Source organism: Thalassophryne amazonica, chromosome 16 (genome assembly GCF_902500255.1).
Source record: "Thalassophryne amazonica chromosome 16, fThaAma1.1, whole genome shotgun sequence".
NCBI lineage: Eukaryota > Metazoa > Chordata > Actinopteri > Batrachoidiformes > Batrachoididae > Thalassophryne > Thalassophryne amazonica.
Genome location: NC_047118.1, coordinates 92,101,459 through 92,122,960, shown reverse-complemented (window position 1 = coordinate 92,122,960; position 21,502 = coordinate 92,101,459). Strand labels below are relative to the sequence as shown.

The 21,502-nt window shown below is 40.7% G+C and overlaps 1 protein-coding gene across 1 annotated transcript in view; it reads left to right on the top strand.

The window, feature by feature from the left end:
* Window positions 1-456: 456 nt before the first annotated feature.
* LOC117528787 (serine/threonine-protein kinase SMG1-like) overlaps window positions 457-21,502 on the top strand; it is a gene marked incomplete at its 5' end in the record, with an annotated part of 213,177 nt that continues 192,131 nt past the window's right edge. The window contains 8 exon segments of the mRNA XM_034191411.1: window positions 457-621; window positions 12,915-13,035; window positions 16,531-16,776; window positions 16,928-17,079; window positions 17,644-17,779; window positions 19,115-19,259; window positions 20,359-20,497; window positions 20,935-21,153. Coding sequence (XP_034047302.1) covers window positions 457-621; window positions 12,915-13,035; window positions 16,531-16,776; window positions 16,928-17,079; window positions 17,644-17,779; window positions 19,115-19,259; window positions 20,359-20,497; window positions 20,935-21,153 — 1,323 coding nt within the window.

Genomic DNA, 21,502 nt, shown 5'->3' with positions numbered 1-21,502 from the left:
TACCAGTATAAAAAATGGGAGGAAGCCGGGTGAGTAGGGGAGAGTTCGACAGAGAAACATTCACAAGAACTGAAGATGTCATACATAAACAAAAAACTAAACAGGAAGTCTGAAGAATACAAACACATGGCAGAGTTTGTCCATCATAATAACAGTAGAAATCTTTGTTTTTGTTTGGGGGGGGAGATGATAAAGTCGTGATTTAATTCTCTGCAAGGCAATGACCCAACGTCCCAGAGAGCGAAACCCAGGATGGGCTGCCGAGTACTTGCAGAGCCGGGACTCTGTCCATGGTTGATCCCTTAGGTGTTAAGCCAGACTCAAGTATTTGGAAATGAATCCCATCAAGGACAAAGTCATCACATCTCAACCCCCCCCCCCCCCCCCCCCCCCCCCAACAAATACCCAATGCTAATTAAACGTAGGGTTTGGACATGTCGTTACCTTGTGCCTCAGTGTTGTCTTGGTTTCAGGCTCTTGTTACGCTGCCTGAAACAGACGGGTCGGATCTGCCTGGGTCCCCTCCGCCTGTACACCCTAACCCTGGTTGATGCCCTGCCCACCGCCACCACCCTGCAGCTCCACTGCACAGCTGCCATGGAAAACACACTTTCAGGACAGGTACACACAGAAACACTCCCTCCCTGTTCTCCTGGGCTGAAACCTCCCTCTTTTATTAAAATGTTTACATACACTGAGGTGCGACCTTTGAGGCTTTTAACCCTCTGTGTTTTGTCTTGTTGAATGAGGTACTACCTTTGAGGTTTTTAACCCTCTGTGTTTTCTTGTTGAATGAGGTACTACCTTTGAGGTTTTTAACCCTCTGTGTTTTGTCTTGTTTAATGACGTACTACCTTTGAGGTTTTTAACCCTCTGTGTTTTGTCTTGTTGAATGACGTACTACCTTTGAGGTTTTTAACCCTCTCTGTGTCTTGTCCTGTTGAATGCGGTACTACCTTTGATGTCTTTAACCCTCTGTGTTTTGTCTTGTTGAATGACGTACTACCTTCTCTGTGTCTTGTCCTGTTGAATGACGTACTACCTTTGAGTTCTTTAACCTTCTCTGTGTCTTGTTGAATGAGGTACTAGCATTGAGTTTGTTTTTTAACCCTCCCTTTGTTTTCCCCTGTTGAATGAGGTACTGCCTTTGAGTTTGTTTTTGTTTTTTACCCTCCTTGTGTTTTGCCCTGTTGAATGAGGTACTACCTTTGAATTTGTTTTGTTTTTTAAACCCTCCCTGTGTTTTGCCCTGTTGAATGAGGTTTGAGTTTTTTTTTAAACCCTCCCTGTGTTTTGCCCTGTTGAATGAGGTTTGAGTTTTTTTTTTTTTTTTTTTTTTTTTTTTTTTTTACCCTTCCTGTGTTTTGCCCTGTTGAATGAGGTACTACCAGTGGTGGGCACAGATAACCAAAAAATTAGCTTTGATAACAGATAATCAGATAAGTGAAAAGTTATCATTGATAAAGATAAAACGATAAACCACCAAAAAATGTATCGGAAGTTACACATAACCGATAACCGAAAAATTCCTGTATTGTCTCTGGTACACTTGCAACTACTAACGAGCTGATTTTGAGTTTTAACACCACGATCGCTTTTGGTAGCATCAAAAGCGACAACAGACCCAAACAATGAGCCAACACTTGTCTTTGAACATCTTGCCCCCTGCTGGAAGCTCCTGTTTACTACATGGCTTCCAGCACAGAAGCAACTGAGAGGAGGCACGAAGGTCAACTCTCTACTCAATCACAACGCTGCCATCAGGCGGAGGTCTTGGAAAACAAAGCAGTGCTGAGTTATGGTTTGGTGTATAAATAACATTAATACTGATAGAATAACTCCATTAATGTCAATTCTGTCATTTGTGCAAAGTTAAGATATAACGTATATCTTTTAATGTTGAATAATGCACTAATTCAAAAGTTTTGTAACAAACACAGACAGATCGCAAAGGATTCTGGGTAAAATGTGCCTCCGCTAACACTCATTGGTTGAGTCATTCATTATGTAAACCAAGACGTTAATGCGACGTGTGTCGTGCTGGTGTTTACAGATAAATGTGCTTTTGTAAAATATTCCAATTTTTTATTTGTAAAAACAGGCATTTTCAAAAATAAATAAATAAATAAAAGCCAAGTTATAATTAGATAGCCATCTGATATAACCGGTGTCAAAATAAATAGAACACTGCCATGATCTACTGGTGCCAGTGTGGGTTTTGGCCCTTTTTCAGCTGATTTTCATTCGTGCAAGATTTTTTTTTTGGATCGCACTGAGTTTCAGCTTAATCGCGCATCCTGTATCGTTTAGTATACATGGAGTAACGAGCTGTGTTTAATATCTCACAACCACCTCCTGATCGGCGATCGTATGGTCAGATGAAAATCAAACCTGTTTGATATTCTGGTTGGCTGTCGTGAGGGGATCCCGCTGCTGAAGCGCTACAAGCATCCAACCTCTCGTACTGTGCCTGTGCAAACACTGCAGACCTGTCTTGTCATGTTTTTTTGCTGTTGTTTTTTAACTTTGATGTCTCCCATCAAGAGTTTTTGTAAAAAATAAGAAATGTAAATTAAAGCTTCTGTTTACGTTTTGCTTCTGAAAACACGAGTCCTACGTGTGGTTTTTGAACGTACAATGTCGGGCGCTCTGAACTTCTACACTGTGCGGTTCTGTAGTACAGTTTGAATGAATGAATGAATGAAAAATGAATGAAAACTGTTTATTTCGAACATTTGATACAACAACAATTACAAGATAGATCAGTAAAGACAACAACAAAAAAGTTCCTACTGTGTACCCAACATGTCCGAAAAGGGGTAGGGTGAAGCATCAGCTTATTTATCCCTACCCCTTCTTCCCCACAACCAGTAATACCCTTTGCCACATATACACATAGATTCCTACACACCTAAACCGATATCAATATATATATATATCTCAACATACATACACACCTACACATACCTACTTACATACAAACTACTATATATTTACAAGCAGAAGCAAAAAACAAAAACACCCTAACCCTCATTACCCTTCCTCCTCCCTATACCTAGAAAAAAACATATTTTTGTACCGCTGTTTGAACTGGTTCATGCTTGGACATTGCTTGAGCCCCACTCCCAATCTGTTCCACATCCTCACCCCGCAGACAGAAATACAGAAACCTTTTAATGTTGTTCGTGAACACTGATGCTTTAAATTAAATTTCCCCCTCAGACTGTAATCCCCTGATCTGTTAAAAAACATATTTTTAATATTTGCTGGAAGTAAATTGTTTATTGCTTTATACACAATTTGTACTGTTTGAAAATGAACAAAGTCTGTGAATTTTAAGAATTTGGATTGTAAAAATAGTGGATTTGTATAATCTCTATAGCCAGTATTATGAATAATTCTTATAGCTCTTTTCTGCATTACTGATAGTGATTGTGATCCTTCCCACTGTAGCCAAGTGCTTGCTCACAGGGGGTCGTTTTGACCGTTGGGGTTTTACATAATTATTGTATGGCCTTGCCTTACAATATAAAGCGCCTTGGGGCAACTGTTTGTTGTGATTTGGTGCTATATAATAAAATTGATTGATTGATTGATTGTGTTGTACCTTTATAAGTATTACCCCATACCTCTGCACAGTACTGTAAATATGGTAAAACCAGTGAGCAGTAAAGAATGCGGAGTGAGTTGTGGTCCAGAATATGTTTCGCTTTGTTTAGAACTGAAATGCTTCTTGACAGTTTACTTTGTATATGTTTTATGAGTCTTCCAGTTTATCTTATCATCTATTATCACCCCCAGAAACTTATTTTCATGTACCCTTTCAATATCTACCCCCTCGACTTGTAACTGAACCTGTATGTCTGTATTACAATAGCCAAATAACATGTATTTTGTTTTACTTAAGTTTAATGATAATTTGTTTCTGTCAAACCATATTTTCAATTTTCCCATTTCTATACTGATCCTCCTCAGTAACTCCTGCAAATCCCCCCCTGAACAAAAAATGCTTGTCATCTGCAAATAATACTAATTTTAATATTTTGGAAACATTGACAATATCATTTATATAAATTAGAAACAGTTTTGGACCCAATACTGACCCCTGTGGGACGCCACAAGCATTGTTCAAGCATGATGATGTATATTCCCCCAACTTCACAAACTGTTTTCTGTTACTTAAGTAGCTTCTCACCCAGTGCAACACCAACCCCCTAATCCCATACTGTTCAAGTTTACTGATTAATATGTCATGATTGATTGTATCAAAAGCCTTTTTAAGGTCTATAAATATTCCAACTGAATCTAATTTGTGGTCTATGGCGTTTGTAATCTCCTCAACTGATTCTGTTAATGCAAGTGATGTTGAACTATGTGCTCTGAATCCATATTGACTATCAGTAAGTAATTTGTTTATTTATGAATTTGTCTAATCTATTATTGAATAACTTTTCTAATAATTTGGAAAATTGTGGAAGCAAAGAAACAGGTCTATAATTTGTGAAGTGTCTATCCCCAGTCTTATACAGCGGCACAACCTTAGCTATTTTCATTTGATTGGGAAATTTACCGGTTTGAAATGATAAGTTACAGATGTATGTTAATGGTTCTACAATCCATTCAATGACCTGTTTTACCACCACCATATCAATTTCATTTAAATCGGTAGATGTTTTATATTTACAATTATTCACAATGTCTATAATTTCTTTTCCATCCACTGCTGTGAGGAACATTGAACAAGGATTTCTTTCTATGAGATTATTATCCTAATCCTCAGGTTGGGAATTGGGAATTTTTTCTGCCAAGCTTGGTCCAATATTTACAAAAAAAATTATTAAAACCGTTGACTACCTCATCCTTATTTTCCTTCTTGACATTATTATCAATGAAATACTGAGGGTAACTCTGTTTTTTATTACCATTTTTGATAATGCTATTTAATATATCCCATATTCCTTTAATATTGTTTTTGTTATTATATAATATGTTACTATAATATTCCTTCCTACATACCCGTATAATATTAATCTATTTTTGTATTTCTTATATCTATTTTCTGCCTCTTTAGTCTTATGAATTCTCTATACAGTGTATTTTTCTTATTACGTGCATTTCGTAACCCTTTCGTCATCCATGGTCGATCTTGGATTTTTTGTTTTCTGTAGTCTTGTTTAATTGGACAATTTTTATCATATAATGATGTAAATATTTGTAAAAAAGTTTCATATGCACTATCAACATCACTTTCACTGTATACCTTTTCCCAGTTTTGCTCCTGTAAATCCTTCTTTAGTGTGTTCATGTTTTCCTCTGTCCGCACTCGCCTGTATTTTATTTTCTCCTCTGGCTGATTCCGCCAATGGTTTCTATTATAAACGATGAAAACTGGTAGATGATCACTAATGTCATTGATTAATAATCCACTCACAGTGTTATTCTTAATATCATTGCTGAATATATTATCAATTAAGGTGGCACTATGGGATGTAATTCTGCTTGGCCTGGTGATTTTTGGATATAAACTCATACTGTACATTATACTGATAAATTCATCTGTTATTTTATGCTTATTTGGATTGAGCAGATCAATATTTAAGTCACCACAAATGAACACCGCTTTTTGATTAGTTTTTGAGAACATTTTTCCCATACAGTCAGTGAATGTTTCAATACTAGATCCTGGTGCTCTATATATACAGCTGACTAATACATTTTTGCTTTTTTCTTCACATATTTCAATAGTTATACATTCTAATAAGTTATCGATCACAGTTGTCATATTGTCTACTATTTTATAATCCATGTTCTTATCCACATACACAGCCACTCCTCCTCCACTCTTATTCTTTCTGTTTACACAATTAAATTCATATCCATCCAGTTCAAAATCCATTCCTTTATCTTCATTGATCAATCAATCAATCAATCAATTTTTTTATATAGCGCCAAATCACAACAAACAGTTGCCCCAAGGCGCTTTATATTGTAAGGCAAGGCCATACAATAATTATGTAAAACCCCAACGGTCAAAACGACCCCCTGTGAGCAAGCACTTGGCTACAGTGGGAAGGAAAAACTCCCTTTTAACAGGAAGAAACCTCCAGCAGAACTAGGCTCAGGGAGGGGCAGTCTTCTGCTGGGACTGGTTGGGGCTGAGGGAGAGAACCAGGAAAAAGACATGCTGTGGAGGGGAGCAGAGATCAATCACTAATGATTAAATGCAGAGTGGTGCATACAGAGCAAAAAGAGAAAGAAACAGTGCATCATGGGAACCCCCCAGCAGTCTACGTCTATAGCAGCATAACTAAGGGATGGTTCAGGGTCACCTGATCCAGCCCTAACTATAAGCTTTAGCAAAAAGGAAAGTTTTAAGCCTAATCTTAAAAGTAGAGAGGGTGTCTGTCTCCCTGATCTGAATTGGGAGCTGGTTCCACAGGAGAGGAGCCTGAAAGCTGAAGGCTCTGCCTCCCATTCTACTCTTACAAACCCTAGGAACTACAAGTAAGCCTGCAGTCTGAGAGCGAAGTGCTCTATTGGGGTGATATGGTACTACGAGGTCCCTAAGATAAGATGGGACCTGATTATTCAAAACCTTATAAGTAAGAAGAAGAATTTTAAATTCTATTCTAGAATTAACAGGAAGCCAATGAAGAGAGGCCAATATGGGTGAGATATGATCTCTCCTTCCTAGTCCCCATCAGTACTCTAGCTGCAGCATTTTGAATTAACTGAAGGCTTTTTAGGGAACTTTTAGGACAACCTGATAATAATGAATTACAATAGTCCAGCCTAGAGGAAATAAATGCATGAATTAGTTTTTCAGCATCACTCTGAGACAAGACCTTTCTGATTTTAGAGATATTGCGTAAATGCAAAAAAGCAGTCCTACATATTTGTTTAATATGCGCTTTGAATGACATATCCTGATCAAAAATGACTCCAAGATTTCTCACAGTATTACTAGAGGTCAGGGTAATGCCATCCAGAGTAAGGATGTGGTTAGACACCATGTTTCTAAGATTTGTGGGGCCAAGTACAATAACTTCAGTTTAATCTGAGTTTAAAAGCAGGAAATTAGAGGTCATCCATGTCTTTATGTCTGTAAGACAATCCTGCAGTTTAGCTAATTGGTGTGTGTTCTCTGGCTTCATGGATAGATAAAGCTGGGTATCATCTGCGTAACAATGAAAATTTAAGCAATGCCGTCTAATAATACTGCCTAAGGGAAGCATGTATAAAGTGAATAAAATTGGTCCTAGCACAGAACCTTGTGGAACTCCATAATTAACTTTAGTCTGTGAAGAAGATTCCCCATTTACATGAACAAATTGTAATCTATTAGACAAATATGATTCAAACCACCGCAGCGCAGTGCCTTTAATACCTATGGCATCCAATTGATCCATGTTTCTGATATAGCAATTATGTTAAATATTTTTTTAAATTCACTTAAATATTCTTTAATGTTGTTAAAGTTTGCATATAGACTTCTGCTGTTGAAATGGATTATTGATAATTTGTTATCCGTTTTAATGATCCGATTAAACTGTTCATCTGTATAATAGCAACAACTGTCATTGATATTTGAGAAGAAATTATTGTCCGGGTCTATATCGTGCTCCAAGTCCAGTACATTATGGTCTGTGTATTTAAATGTTCTCAGTTCTACTTTTCCATGATCAGCAATCCTTTGAGTTATATCCTTCTTGTCTCCAGATGTAGATGATGTAGTAGATGAATAGGTTCCTCTGGTCTGTGTCATGGTGTTGTGATGTGTTTGTGTCCTCATACCTTATTGGTCGTATTTGTCCAGATCCTCGATGTTCCTGATTACCATAACGTTCGCTTGTTCTGGTGTTCCATTCAATTTTATAAATGTTTTGCAGTTGGATGTCCATGTCTGTTGAATTTTTCCCTGCTTTTTTAAGAAACGAGCTTTCCTGGCGATGTCTGCGTTTCTTTTGGTCAGATGTTCATTGATGAATACGTTTGTTCCTTTAAGTTTCCGTCCCTGTTTTAACAATGCCATTTTCTGTTTTCTGTTGACAAACCTCATTATAACTGCTCGCTTGTCTCCATCCTCTCTCCTGGGCAGGGGGTGGCACGCTTCAATGTTATTACAACAGTTTGAGTTGGAACCGAGTACAGTGATTGAAAATATATCAGCCCAGCTTCAGTTTGAATCCTGCCATGAACACTACTGGTCAGTAGATGGCAGTAGAGACCATAAAAACTTGCCAAAACAAAATTCCAGATAATCCCTGTCTGGTACATTTAAGATGCCTGGAATTTAATAAACGCAAATACAATAACAACGTCTGTAAACCCAGAGAATATATTCACAAGAGTTTTAGGCACTAGAGTTTAATGTTGTTGTCCGTGAGCCTGAACAGAGTGTCTGAAATGCATTTCTAATGTCGTGAACATACTGAAATTACCCTCATACCCATAATGCACCTGGACACAGCATGTCCACACCAAAACCTTAAAAATTAGCGCATTACTTTAAAACATATATCTGATATTTTCACTTTATAAATCTTCAGCCGTGACGTTAATTTAAATAACTTGTCCAAAATTGGTTTATTTAAAATTTGAACCAAAAGTTAAAACTGTATGCCTCAGGATGATTTGGGTGATATTGGCCGCGTATCAGTATGTGGTTAAAAGAAAAGTTTTTTGTTAGTTTTTTGGTGACCAGTTCTCCTTTGCCTGCAGAGGATAGTGGTTTATTCTAGAAGCAGCTCTTCTCTGTTTAGAGGGTATAACTACACATCTGCTACAAAACATTTAACAGGTAGGTGTTCAACTGATTTTAAATTTTCTAAATGTTTGTAGCTGTTGAGCTTTATTTACCACGTTATCGTCTAAAAATTATTGGACAAAAATTTATCGCAAGATAATTAGTCCGATAATGGTTTTTAAAGTTATCTAAAAAGATAATCCAATAATGAAAACATTATCTTTGATAATTATCGGTTATCGGATTATCGGAACTGTGCCCACCACTGGATACTACCTTTGAGTTTGTTTTTTTGTTTTTTTACCCTTCCTGTGTTTTGCCCTGTTGAATGAGGTACTACCTTTGAGTTTTGTTTTTACCCTCCCTATGTTTTGCCCTGTTGAATGAGGTACTACCTTTGAGTTTTTGTTTTACCCTCCCCATGTTTTGCCCTGTTGAATGAGGTACTACATTTGAGTTTGTATTTTTTTTATCCTCCCTATGTTTTGCCCTGTTGAATGAGGTACTACCTTTGAGTTTTTGTTTTTTTACCCTCCCTATGTTTTGCCTTATTGAATGAGGTACTACCTTTGAGTTTTTGTTTTACCCTCCCCATGTTTTGCCCCGTTGAATGAGGTACTACCTTTGAGTCAAATGTCTAAAGTTATACCAAAGAATCAACAACAAAACTTGGGAAAAGCATTAAAGGATCTCACTTGGGAAAGTGTAACCTCATGTGACAATATTGAAATATGCTCTGATATATTTCTTAACAAAATTCAAAATGTATGTAGTTATTTTACAAAAAACATGAATTATAGGAAAAAAATCTTACTCTGTCCCATGGATAGATTCAGATTATATAAATTTAATGAAAAAAAGAGACCAGTTATTGAAAAACTCAGTAAAATCCAGGTTGACAACAGACAGATAGAAATATACTTCAATGCGAAATAGAGTAATATCAGAAATGCGAAGAGCAAAAGCAGATTTTTTATCACAATAATGCAAAACGGAAATCGAAAACAAATATGGCAGAATATTAACAAACTTTTAGTGAGGCAGAAAAAGAAAGGTGCAAATTATTCGGAATTGAAAATTAATAACCAGCTTGTGAATGATCCTACGATCTTAGCAAAAGAGCTGAATTTATCATTTCTACGCTCTCTTGAAGAGATGGCAGCAAGTTTCAAATCGCCTGAAATAACCTACAATATTCCAGTACACAGTCAAACGTTTAATATAGAACTAATATCAGAGGTTGAAACTTTAAAGATTATAAATGCCATGAAGGAGTCCAAAGCTAAAGACCATCATGGCTTTGATGTTGGATTCCTAAAAACACATAAAATGGCGTACATCCAGTTACGCATTTAATAAATTTGTCAGTTGAGCATTCTATTGTACCACAGATATGATAGATGGCCACAGTTACCCCAATTTTGAAGGGGGTGACAAAAATGATATAAATAACTACAGACCAATTAGCATACTGTCAGTCTTTTCTAAAGTCCTTGAAAAGTGGGTTGCCAAGCAACTGATTCAACATCTACAAAGTGGCCAAACTACTCTGCATGCCATGCAGTTTGGTTTTCGTACCTACCATTCAACTGAGACTGCCATAACAATGTTCATGGAAAAAGTGAAGTCTTTTGGATAAAAACAATTGTGTAGGAGCAGTTTTCTTAGATTTGCGTAAAGCATTTGATCTAGTGAATCATAATATTTTATTATTAAAGTTGCAATCTTTTAATTTTTCTGAGCATGCCATAAAATGGATGGCATCTTATTTATCAAATAGAAAACAAGCCACCATGGTAAATGGTATTAAATCCCCCTACTTAGATTGTGCACTGGGCGTCCCCCAAGGCTCTATCTTGGGGCCCATTTTATTTTCATTATTCATTAATGACCTACCAAGTGTTTGTGAAGATGTGGACATACAACTTTACGCTGATGATGTGGTAATCTACACAAGTGCAAGATCACCTGAGGCAGCAGCTCAAACTCTTGCGTCAGCCCTAAAGTATATTTCAGATTGGCTTAACGGATCATGTCTGAAATTAAACATACAGAAAACTGTATGTATTTTTCAAAAAAGTCTTCCAATATAGAGCGCTCCAATGTGTCATCGGAGATGATGAACTGCAGTTAGTTAAAGAATTCAAATATTTGGGAGTGTTGCTGGACTCGACACTCTCCTTTAAAAATCATATTAAAATAACTAAAATAATCAAATACAATGTGTTTAACTTCAACCAAATAAGGAGGTCAATGACGGATCAAGCGGCTATGATGTTCTTGCACTGTATGATTTTTTTTTTTTTTTTTTTTTTTTTTCTCATGTAGGTTACTGCATAACCAGCTGGTCTTTCACAGGTGTGACAATTTTAAAATGGATTGAAAGGCTTTATAAAAGAGCACTGAAAATTTTAGATAAAAGACCATTTTCATATCATCACTGCAAAATTTTAACAAAGTATAACTTATTTAGTTTTGAAAATTTTATAAAATTTAAAAATGCTTGTCTAATATATAAAATTTTACATGGGTTGGCTCCTCCACCTCTTGCAAATTATATTAAATATAGAACAATTGCTTCGAGGGTCACCAGGACCGTGAGTAGAGGGGACTGTGAGGTGTCTGTGAAAAACAGCTTTTGCACAAAATGTTCTGTCCTACAAAGGCAGTGTCCAATGGAACGCTTTGCCAACTACAGTGAGAGAGGCCCCAAGCTTTAAAGCTTTCAAAAGTCACTTAAAGGAGTGGCTCAAATCAAATCAAAAATGTGAGCATTATGAACTCAATTGTAGAAACTAAGAAGAACTGTAGGGAATGTGCAATGCACTACAGCACTTTATAAATTATTGTTTTTAAATTTATGGTTTTTAAAATATATAAATGTATGGAATTAGACTTGCAGTTTTAATTAACTTATTCTAATTGAATTGTACATAGTTTTTTTTTGTTTGTTTTTTGTTTGTTTTAACTTTGTGTCCTCCTTTGACTGAATTTGTGTAAGCTAACCTTCATGCTCAGATCATGTCAGTGTCCTTTTGTTTCCTGTTTTTTGTCTAGTCAGTGTCTTGTAGTAGTTGGTGACCCCTATGTAATGTAGTCTGTTGTATTGTAAGGTCCTGTGATGTCTGTGTGTTTTTACTGTAAATTGTTTAATTCTTATAGTCTTTCAGGGACTACAGATGGAAATTAGCCCATGGCTATAATCTGACATATTTACACTTTGTGTTCATTAATGTGTTGTCCCTTTTAAATAAATAAATAAAAAAGAGGTACTACCTTTGAGTTGTTTTTTTTTACCCTCCCTATGTTTTGCCCTGTTGAATGAGGTGCTACCTTTGAGTTTGTTTTTTTTACCCTCCCTAAGTTTTGCTCTGTTGAATGAGGTACTACCTTTAAGTTTTGTTTTTTACCCTCCCTTTGTTTTGTCCTGTTGAATGAGGTTACTACCTTTGAAGTTTTTCTTTTTACCCTCCCTATGTTTTGCCCTGTTGAATGAGGTACTACCTTTAAGTTTTTTTTACCCTCCCTATGTTTTGCCCTATTGAATGAGGTGCTACCTTTGAGTTTGTTTTTTTTTACCCTCCCTAAGTTTTGCTCTGTTGAATGAGGTACTACCTTTAAGTTTTGTTTTTTACCCTCCCTTTGTTTTGCCCTGTTGAATGAGGTTACTACCTTTGAAGTTTTTCTTTTTACCCTCCCTATGTTTTGCCCTGTTGAATGAGGTACTACCTTTAAGTTTTTTTTATCCTCCCTATGTTTTGCCCTATTGAATGAGGTGCTACCTTTGAGTTTGTTTTTTTTACCCTCCCTAAGTTTTGCTCTGTTGAATGAGGTACTACCTTTAAGTTTTGTTTTTTACCCTCCCTTTGTTTTGCCCTGTTGAATGAGGTTACTACCTTTGAAGTTTTTCTTTTTACCCTCCCTAAGTTTTGCTCTGTTGAATGAGGTACTACCTTTAAGTTTTGTTTTTTACCCTCCCTTTGTTTTGCCCTGTTGAATGAGGTTACTACCTTTGAAGTTTTTCTTTTTACCCTCCCTATGTTTTGCCCTGTTGAATGTGGTACTACCTTTGAGTTTTTTTTTGTTTTTTTTTACCCTCCCTTTGTTTTGCCCTGTTGAATGAGGTATTACCTTTGAGTTGTCTCAGATGGAGTTGTCTTCTTTCTAGGATGGTGTGATTTCTCTGTCCTCTGATGCTCTGAGGTTTTGTAAGCAGCAGAATGTCCAAGTCTTCCTTCACAGTCTCAGATACACTTTGTTCCAGAGAAGACTCCTTCACAAATTCAAAGGTAAACAGATCTGCATGTTGAACTGAAGCACCTGCTGCAATCGATGTGGTGTTTGTTTTTTGGACCATATGCAGTCATGTCATGGAATTCTGTCGCTCTGTCTGTCTGTCTCATGGTACTTTCTGTCCAGTTGATGTCTAAAACTGTTGATGGGAATTTCTTTCAGAAGTGTTTTTCCTTTTTTCCAATCCCATCATCACGTCTTCCGAAGAGGAAGCAGAGACTGGGGACTCAGAGGCGGACTCGTCCATTACCCAGGCCGAAGTCACCGAGGTGGTTATAAAGCTCCTCGGTGGCAAGGCTCCTGGGGTGGGTGAAATCCGTCCTGAGTACCTTAAGTCTCTGGATGTTGTGGGGCTGTCTTGGCTGACATGCCTCGCGATCGGGGACAGTGCCTCTGGATTGGCAGACCGGGGTGGTGGTCCCTCTGTTTAAGAAGGGGGACCGGAGGGTGTGTTCCAACTATAGGGGGATCACACTCCTCAGCCTCCCCAGTAAGGTCTATTCCAGAGTACTGGAGAGGAGAATTCGACCGATGGTCGAACCTCAGATTCAGGAGCAGCAGTGTGGTTTTCGTCCTGGTCGTGGCACACTGGACCAGCTGTACATGCTCCATTGGGTGCTCGAGGGTTCATGGGAGTTTGCCCAACCAGTCCACATGTGTTTTGTGGATCTGGAGAAGGCGTTCCACCGTGTCCCTCGGGGCACCCTGTGGGGAGTGCTCCGGGAGTACGGGGTCCAGGGTCCTTTGCTAAGGGCTATCGATCTACGTTCCAGTCCTCACCTATGGTCATGAGATTTGGCTCATGACCGAAAGAACGAGATCGCGAGTACAAGCGGCCAAGATGAGTTTCCTCCGCAGGGTGGCTGGGTGCTCCCTTAGAAATAGGGTGAAGAGCTCGGTCACTTGGGAGGAGCTCGGAGTCGAGCCGCTGCTCCTCCATGTCAAAAGGAGTCAGTTGAGGTGGCTCGGGCATCTTTTCCGGATGCCCCCTGGACGCCTCGCTTTAGAGGTGTTCCGGGCACGTCCCACTGGGAGGAGGCCCCGGGGAAGACCCAGGACACGCTGGAGGGACTACATCTCTTGGCTGCCTTGGGAACGCCTTGGGGTTCCCCCGGAGGAGCTGGGGGAGGTGTGTGTGGATCGGGAGGTCTGGGCAGCTTTGCTTGAGCTGCTACCTCCGCGACCCGACTCCGGATAAAGTGGATGAAAATGGATGGATGGATGGTGTTTTTTTCTCTCTGTGTGTGTGTGTGTGTGTGTGTGTCCATGTCTCGCTCACTTCCTCGCTCACTCTGGTAAACACAGCTCCGTCTTACACTCAACAAAAATATAAACGCAACACTTTTGGTTTTGCTCCCATTTTGTATGAGATGAACTCAAAGATCTAAAACTTTTTCCACATACACAATATCACCATTTCCCTCAAATATTGTTCACAAACCAGTCTAAATCTGTGATAGTGAGCACTTCTCCTTTGCTGAGATAATCCATCCCACCTCACAGGTGTGCCATATCAAGATGCTGATTAGACACCATGATTAGTGCACAGGTGTGCCTTAGACTGCCCACAATAAAAGGCCACTCTGAAAGGTGCAGTTTTGTTTCATTGCGGGGGGATACCAGTCAGTATCTGGTGTGACCACCATTTGCCTCATGCAGTGCAACACATCTCCTTCGCATAGAGTTGATCAGGTTGTCAATTGTGGCCTGTGGAATGTTGGTCCACTCCTCTTCAATGGCTGTGCGAAGTTGCTGGATATTGGCAGGAACTGGTACACGTTGTCGTATACGCCGGTCCAGAGCATCCCAAACATGCTCAATGGGTGACATGTCCGGTGAGTATGCCAGCCATGCAAGAACTGGGACATTTTCAGCTTCCAAGAATTGTGTACAGATCCTTGCAACATGGGGCCGTGCATTATCCTGCTGCACCATGAGGTGATGTTCTTGGATGTATGACACAACAATGGGCCTCAGGATCTCGTCACGGTATCTCTGTGCATTCAAAATGCCATCAATACAATGCACCTGTGTTCTTCGTCCATAACAGACGCCTGCCCATACCATAACCCCACCGCCACCATGGGCCACTCGATCCACAACATTGACATCAGAAAACCGCTCACCCACATGACACCACACACGCTGTCTGCCATCTGCCCTGAACAGTGTGAACCGGGATTCATCCGTGAAGAGAACACCTCTCCAACGTGCCAAACGCCAGCGAATGTGAGCATTTGCCCACTCAAGTCGGTTACGACGACGAACTGGAGTCAGGTCGAGACCCCGATGAGGACGACGAGCATGCAGATGAGCTTCCCTGAGACGGTTTCTGACAGTTTGTGCAGAAATTCTTTGGTTATGCAAACCGACTGTTTCAGCAGCTGTCCGAGTGGCTGGTCTCAGACGATCTTGGAGGTGAACATGCTGGATGTGGAGGTCCTGGGCTGGTGTGGTTACACGTGGTCTGCGGTTGTGAGGCTGGTTGGATGTACTGCCAAATTCTCTGAAACGCCTTTGGAGACGGCTTATGGTAGAGAAATGAACATTCAATACACGAGCAACAGCTCTGGTTGACATTCCTGCTGTCAGCATGCCAATTGCACGCTCCCTCAAATCTTGCGACATCTGTGGCATTGTGCTGTGTGATAAAACTGCACCTTTGAGAGTGGCCTTTTATTGTGGGCAGTCTAAGGCACACCTGTGCACTAATCATGGTGTCTAATCAGCATCTTGATATGGCACACCTGTGAGGTGGGATGGATTATCTCAGCAAAGGAGAAGTGCTCACTATCACAGATTTAGACTGGTTTGTGAACAATATTTGAGAGAAATGGTGATATTGTGTATGTGGAAAAAGTTTTAGATCTTTGAGTTCATCTCATACAAAATGGGAGCAAAACCAAAAGTGTTGGGTTTATATTTTTGTTGAGTGTAGATGGACAGTCTTGATGGTCCACAGTCAGGAGGTCCCTTGAAAACAGCTTTCTGTCTATCTTCTGCATAATATGCCATTGAAGCGTCTGTCACAAAGTTCAGCCATGAACCCATGTTTGTCCTCTTGTGTAGAACCGATTTGTACTTTCTTGTCTTTCAGTAAATTCTTTGTATTTGTCAGACTTCAGTGGCGATCAGATCGTGTTGTTGGATCATCTTGCTGAGTCATCGTGCTTTTTTCCTTTTTTTTGTTTATTATTCAACCTGAGTTGTTGTTTTTGGAAAAGCACCCAAATGCAACTCAGTATAAAAACTCCAAAGTCAGTCGTGCGTGAACTTTTTTCCATCAGATTTTCATTGTTTTTTGTCAGAAGCTGATTGGAATGTGACTGTGGACTCTGGGGTCCCTTGTGCGCAGTAGACTTTGTTATGGTGCTAAGCTAGCCTCTGAGTTAAATGGCCCTGTGCCGGGCCTCGCCAGCCCGTAAGCCACAGATCAACAGCTCGAAGTGATTCCTTTAAACCACGTGTGTTTGGATTCTTCTCTTATCCAGGTTCTTCTGCTTCCATTGACGACCACTCGATGGAGCTTTGCCTGACAGCTGTGAAATTTGCTCGGAAAAAGGGAAACGTTGCCCTGGCGTCTCGCCTGCTGAGCCTTTGCAGCAATGGAACGCACCCGGACGACGAGCAGGAGGAACTCTGCCAGACCTTCAGGCGTCTCTCCCTGCACGGTACTCTGAGAGAAAAATGGGGACCGGAGTTCCAGATTGAAAAATCCAAAGTCCTGAGAACATCAGGTATCAGAGGTGGACCCAGACCTTGTGAGATCAGAATTTGTTTGATTGCAGTGTTGAAGTAAGACCATGTGGTCACTGCAGGTGGCATAAACCGTGTTAGCATGAGGGTCTGGAGGGAACGTGTCGTGAAGACTTTACTGTATGTCCTCAGGTCAGTCAACTGCAGCCATGGAGATGCTGAGCAGTGCCGCTCTGTCCTTCTGCCACGTGGGGAAGAACGAGCGCGCCGCCTGCCGTTCGCTGTTGACCCTCTGCAAGTGGCTGCTGGCAGACTGGAAGGACCTGACCCCTCAGCTGAAACAGGCACGTTGTCCTTCACCTTCACTCCTCACTAACAAGGTCACTACACAGGGGTCAGAGTTAAGACCAAACAGCAGAGGGCAGCGTGAGAGACGTGCGACTCCTAGAACCTCATACATAAAGATTTGTCGTAACTGCAAGAATGCGTCTCATCTGTATGTCTTCAGCTGGATGGTGGCGTTTAACCCAGAGGGTTTAAAAAAAACAATCCGAATCCTCTAGGTCAGCCATAAACGTGATTAATTCTTTCACATGAGGTTTTGGATGCAAAGCTGACATTATTTCAGCATTATTTCTTAAAAAAAAAAAAATCTGAAGTTGTGGTGGGTGCTAATCCAAAGCCCACCAGGCTTGAAGAAGGTTTCTGTTAGTATTCTAAACATCCCACTCGCTGGCTGCGTCAGTGAAACCTGGAGTGCAGGAAGCTAGTTTGGACTCTGATGTGGAGGCAGCTTATCGACCTGATTCTGTTTACATGATCATTGTTTTAGGAGTTCTGAGTAACTTTGTGTCGTTTGCACGTTGATGACAGATCGCTCGTATCTGATCAGGTCTGTGTGTTCTCAGGTTTTTAAACACTCTGGGGCAGTGAACTCTTCCAGCGCGTTGGGCAGCATGTCACCTCTGAGTCGGAACGTTGTCGCTCTGCTGGAGCTCCCCCTGGAGGGCGGCCACATCATCCACATCATCGCTGACACATCAGGTGACATCAGAGCAAAGCGCGAGCCTTCATACAGCTTTACACTCTGTTAATGTTCACACAACAATCAGCTGGAGTCGACATTTACGCTACTTTCACAGTCAGATTCTTTACACTGCCACTGCTTTCCATCAATAGGCTTTTATTTTGAAGGGCTTTTATTTTGAAGGGAAGCAGCTCTTTTGTGACTCATCCCCACAGTGTAACTTTCAGTAAATCCCAACACTTTTATCCAGTGCACTTTGTCGTCTTCGTTCCTGTTGCGGTCTCAGTGATGTGCTGAGAAACGACGGCGGAGTAAACGGAGTATAAAATACTCCAGCACGGAGCTGTTACTGTCAGACCTCTGCGGAGGATTCTTTTTAAGATATGTCCATAAAGCTGCACCTTGGTGTTGACGGAGACATTGATATATTTTGTTCCCAGACCTAATAATAGAGTGCAGTTATTAATAGGTGGCGCCCCCTATTGAGTGTTTCACATCTGAATTTTAACTGTAGATTTTAAAACATTCAGAAATCAGATAAAAATAAGGTTGTATAGATTTCTCAATATTTTTGGATTTGTAAACACCAAAAAGTAACCTGAGTGCACCAACTGTGTCCTCACCCCTACAGGAGTGGGACAGAAATATTGTCCAAATTAAACCTATTGCAGTGAAAATAAGCACTCCTGTCCCCATCCTTGACAGATCCCATCCCTGTGACAGATTTAAGGACAGGAAGGGACGCTGGTCTCTGGAGCCTGACTGGACACGACTGGAAGCTGGGTTTGAAGCTGAAAGTTCCTCACCTGATTAAACTTTGTACTCGAGTTGTTAATCAAGTAACAAATATTTTCAAGGCTTAAACAGGACATAAGACACCTCAGCTGTTGAGCCTAGGTGGGCGTGGCAGTGTCCCTCCAGCTTGATAACAGCCCATGCCTGATCAAAAGAGAAACAAAACCAGAGGATTAAGGACAGGGTTTTAAAGATATTCCTCCAATATTTTCCAAGTCTGGGACATGTCCAGTGGAAGACTCTCCACTGTTGCCTGTGTGACATCACGGCCTCAGTTCTGGGTGTGTCTGGGGTTGTTTCACAACCTGAAAGTGCAACAGACAGACAGATGTTAAATAAAGTAGCTTAAATTTCAATTCCCACGTGTCCTCAGGTAATGAAGGGTTCAAAACACATAAACAGTGTTTTTCACAATGTCCAAGTTTTGATTTGGTGAGATAAACCTGGACATGGACACAGCTGGAGGCCACCATTGAAGTGACTCAACATTGTCTATGCATCCTGTGGCTGGAGTAGTAGTCTAACCTCTATTTCCTGTTTTTGTTTTTTCCCATCAGTGAATATGGGTGTTGGGGAACCAGATTTCATTTTGGGCCAGCTCTATCAGCTGTCCACTAGCCTGGCTCCAGAGGTGGCCAAGTCCTGGGCCTCACTTGCGAGCTGGGCTTATCGCTGGGGCAGGAAAGTGGTGGATAATGCCAGGTTAGTCCAGCTTAAAGTCTGTGTGAATGATGGCCACACTTCGTTAAATGACGTGGAATGCATCTACAAAAAAACAAGGAAAGCGTCTGCAAATGACGTGGAATGCATCTACAAAAAAACAAGGAAAGCGTCTGCAAATGATGTGGAATGCATCTACAAAAAAATAAACCTGGAACGCGTCTGCAAATGACGTGGAATGCATCTACATAAAAAAAACCTGGAATGTGTCTGCAAATGACGTGGAATGCGTCTACAAAAAAATCCTGGAACGCGTCTGCAAATGACGTGGAACGCATCTACAAAAAACCTGGAATGCGTCTGCAAAAAAAAAAAAAAAAAAACCTGTAATGCGTCTGCAAAAAAAAAAAAAAAAAAAACCTGGAACGTGTCTGCAAAAGGGAAAAAAAAAACCTGGAACACGTCTGCAAAAGGAAAAAAAAAACCTGGAACACGTCAGCAAAAGGAAAAAAAAAAACCTGGAACGCGTCTGCAAAAAGAAAAAAAAAAACCTGGAACGCGTCTGCAAAAAGAAAAAAAAAAAAACCTGGAACGCGTCTGCAAAAAGAAAAAAAAAAAAACCTGGAACGCGTCTGCAAAAAGAAAAAAAAAAAAAACCTGGAACGCGTCTGCAAAAAAAAAAAAAAAAAACCTGGAACGCGTCTGCAAAAGAAAAAAAAAACCTGGAACGCGTCTGCAAAAAGAAAAAAAAAAAACCTGGAACGCGTCTGCAAAAAGAAAAAAAAAAACCTGGAACGCGTCTGCAAAAAGAAAAAAAAAAACCTGGAACGCGTCTGCAAAAAGAAAAAAAAAAACCTGGAACGCGTCTGCAAAAAGAAAAAAAAAAAACCTGGAACGCGTCTGCAAAAAGAAAAAAAAAAAACCTGGAACGCGTCTGCAAAAAGAAAAAAAAAAACCTGGAACGCGTCTGCAAAAAGAAAAAAAAAAAACCTGGAACGCGTCTGCAAAAAACAAAAAACCTGGTCCTTCAGGACAGGTGTGGAGCAGCATGATTTGGTGTCTTCCACCCTCTGTGTCAGACGTTTTTAGGGTGATTTGTAGGTCTGACTTTTTTTTCTCTTTTCTTTTGTCTGCCCTCCAGCCAAGAGGGGGGGCTGCCCCTCCTTCCTGGGGAAAAAAAGGGTATTGTGGAGCTCCTGCCTGCTACCACCAATGAAGAAGACAAGGAAGCCATCTGCAGCATTCTGGGACAGGCCATGTGTCGTCCAACTGGCATACAGGTGAATCTCCAGATGTTGGTGTGACTGCTAGTGGGGCTTGAAGCTTAGAGACGGGGTAGTTGTAGGTTCAATCCCCTGGCCACACCCTTCAGTGCTGTTTAGAGAAGACCTCACAGTCCTTGCTTTGTTTACGTGATCATGAGCCTGATTCACTGTCAGTGTGCAGAATCGTAAACAAACACAGGATGGATGTGACTCAGAGTATTGTTACCTACGGCTGTGTTCAGTTCGGCAGTCTAATCTCACCGTCCTCGTGCTGTCGCTGCAGTTAAACGTGCACTATCTCCTCACACTTGAGCGGTAAAGAGAACAGATGGTCAGATGGTGGTTGTGTGGACGTTGAGTCAGGTCCATCTGAACAAAGCGTGGTCAGAACCCTGTGGACGTGAACCTGTGAGATGGTCTATGTTTTGAGCCTGTTGTTCTGTGTGTGTCAGGATGAGGACATGGCTCTGCAGCAGGATGACACCGAGGACGACATGGTAGATGTTATCTGGAGGCAGCTGCTCACCTCTTGTCCTTGGCTCAGTGAGGCAGGCCAGCAAGTCACAGAGGGTCTGATCCAGGTTTGGAGACAGGTGGTGGATCGGATTTTCAGCCTCTACAGAGTTTCCTGCCAGGCCTACTTCATCTTCCTGAAGCTGAATGCAGGACAGGTGAGACTGAGTCCACGGCTGGACACCCTTGTCATATGTGCAACGTGACTTCATGTCAAATAACTCAATCAATCAATCAATCAATTTTTTTATATAGCGCCAAATCACAACAAACAGTTGCCCCAAGGCGCTTTATATTGTAAGGCAAGGCCATACAATAATTATGTAAAACCCCAACGGTCAAAACGACCCCCTGTGAGCAAGTACTTGGCTACAGTGGGAAGGAAAAACTCCCTTTTAACAGGAAGAAACCTCCAGCAGAACCAGGCTCAGGGAGGGGCAGTCTTCTGCTGGGACTGGTTGGGGCTGAGGGAGAGAACCAGGAAAAAGACATGCTGTGGAGGGGAGC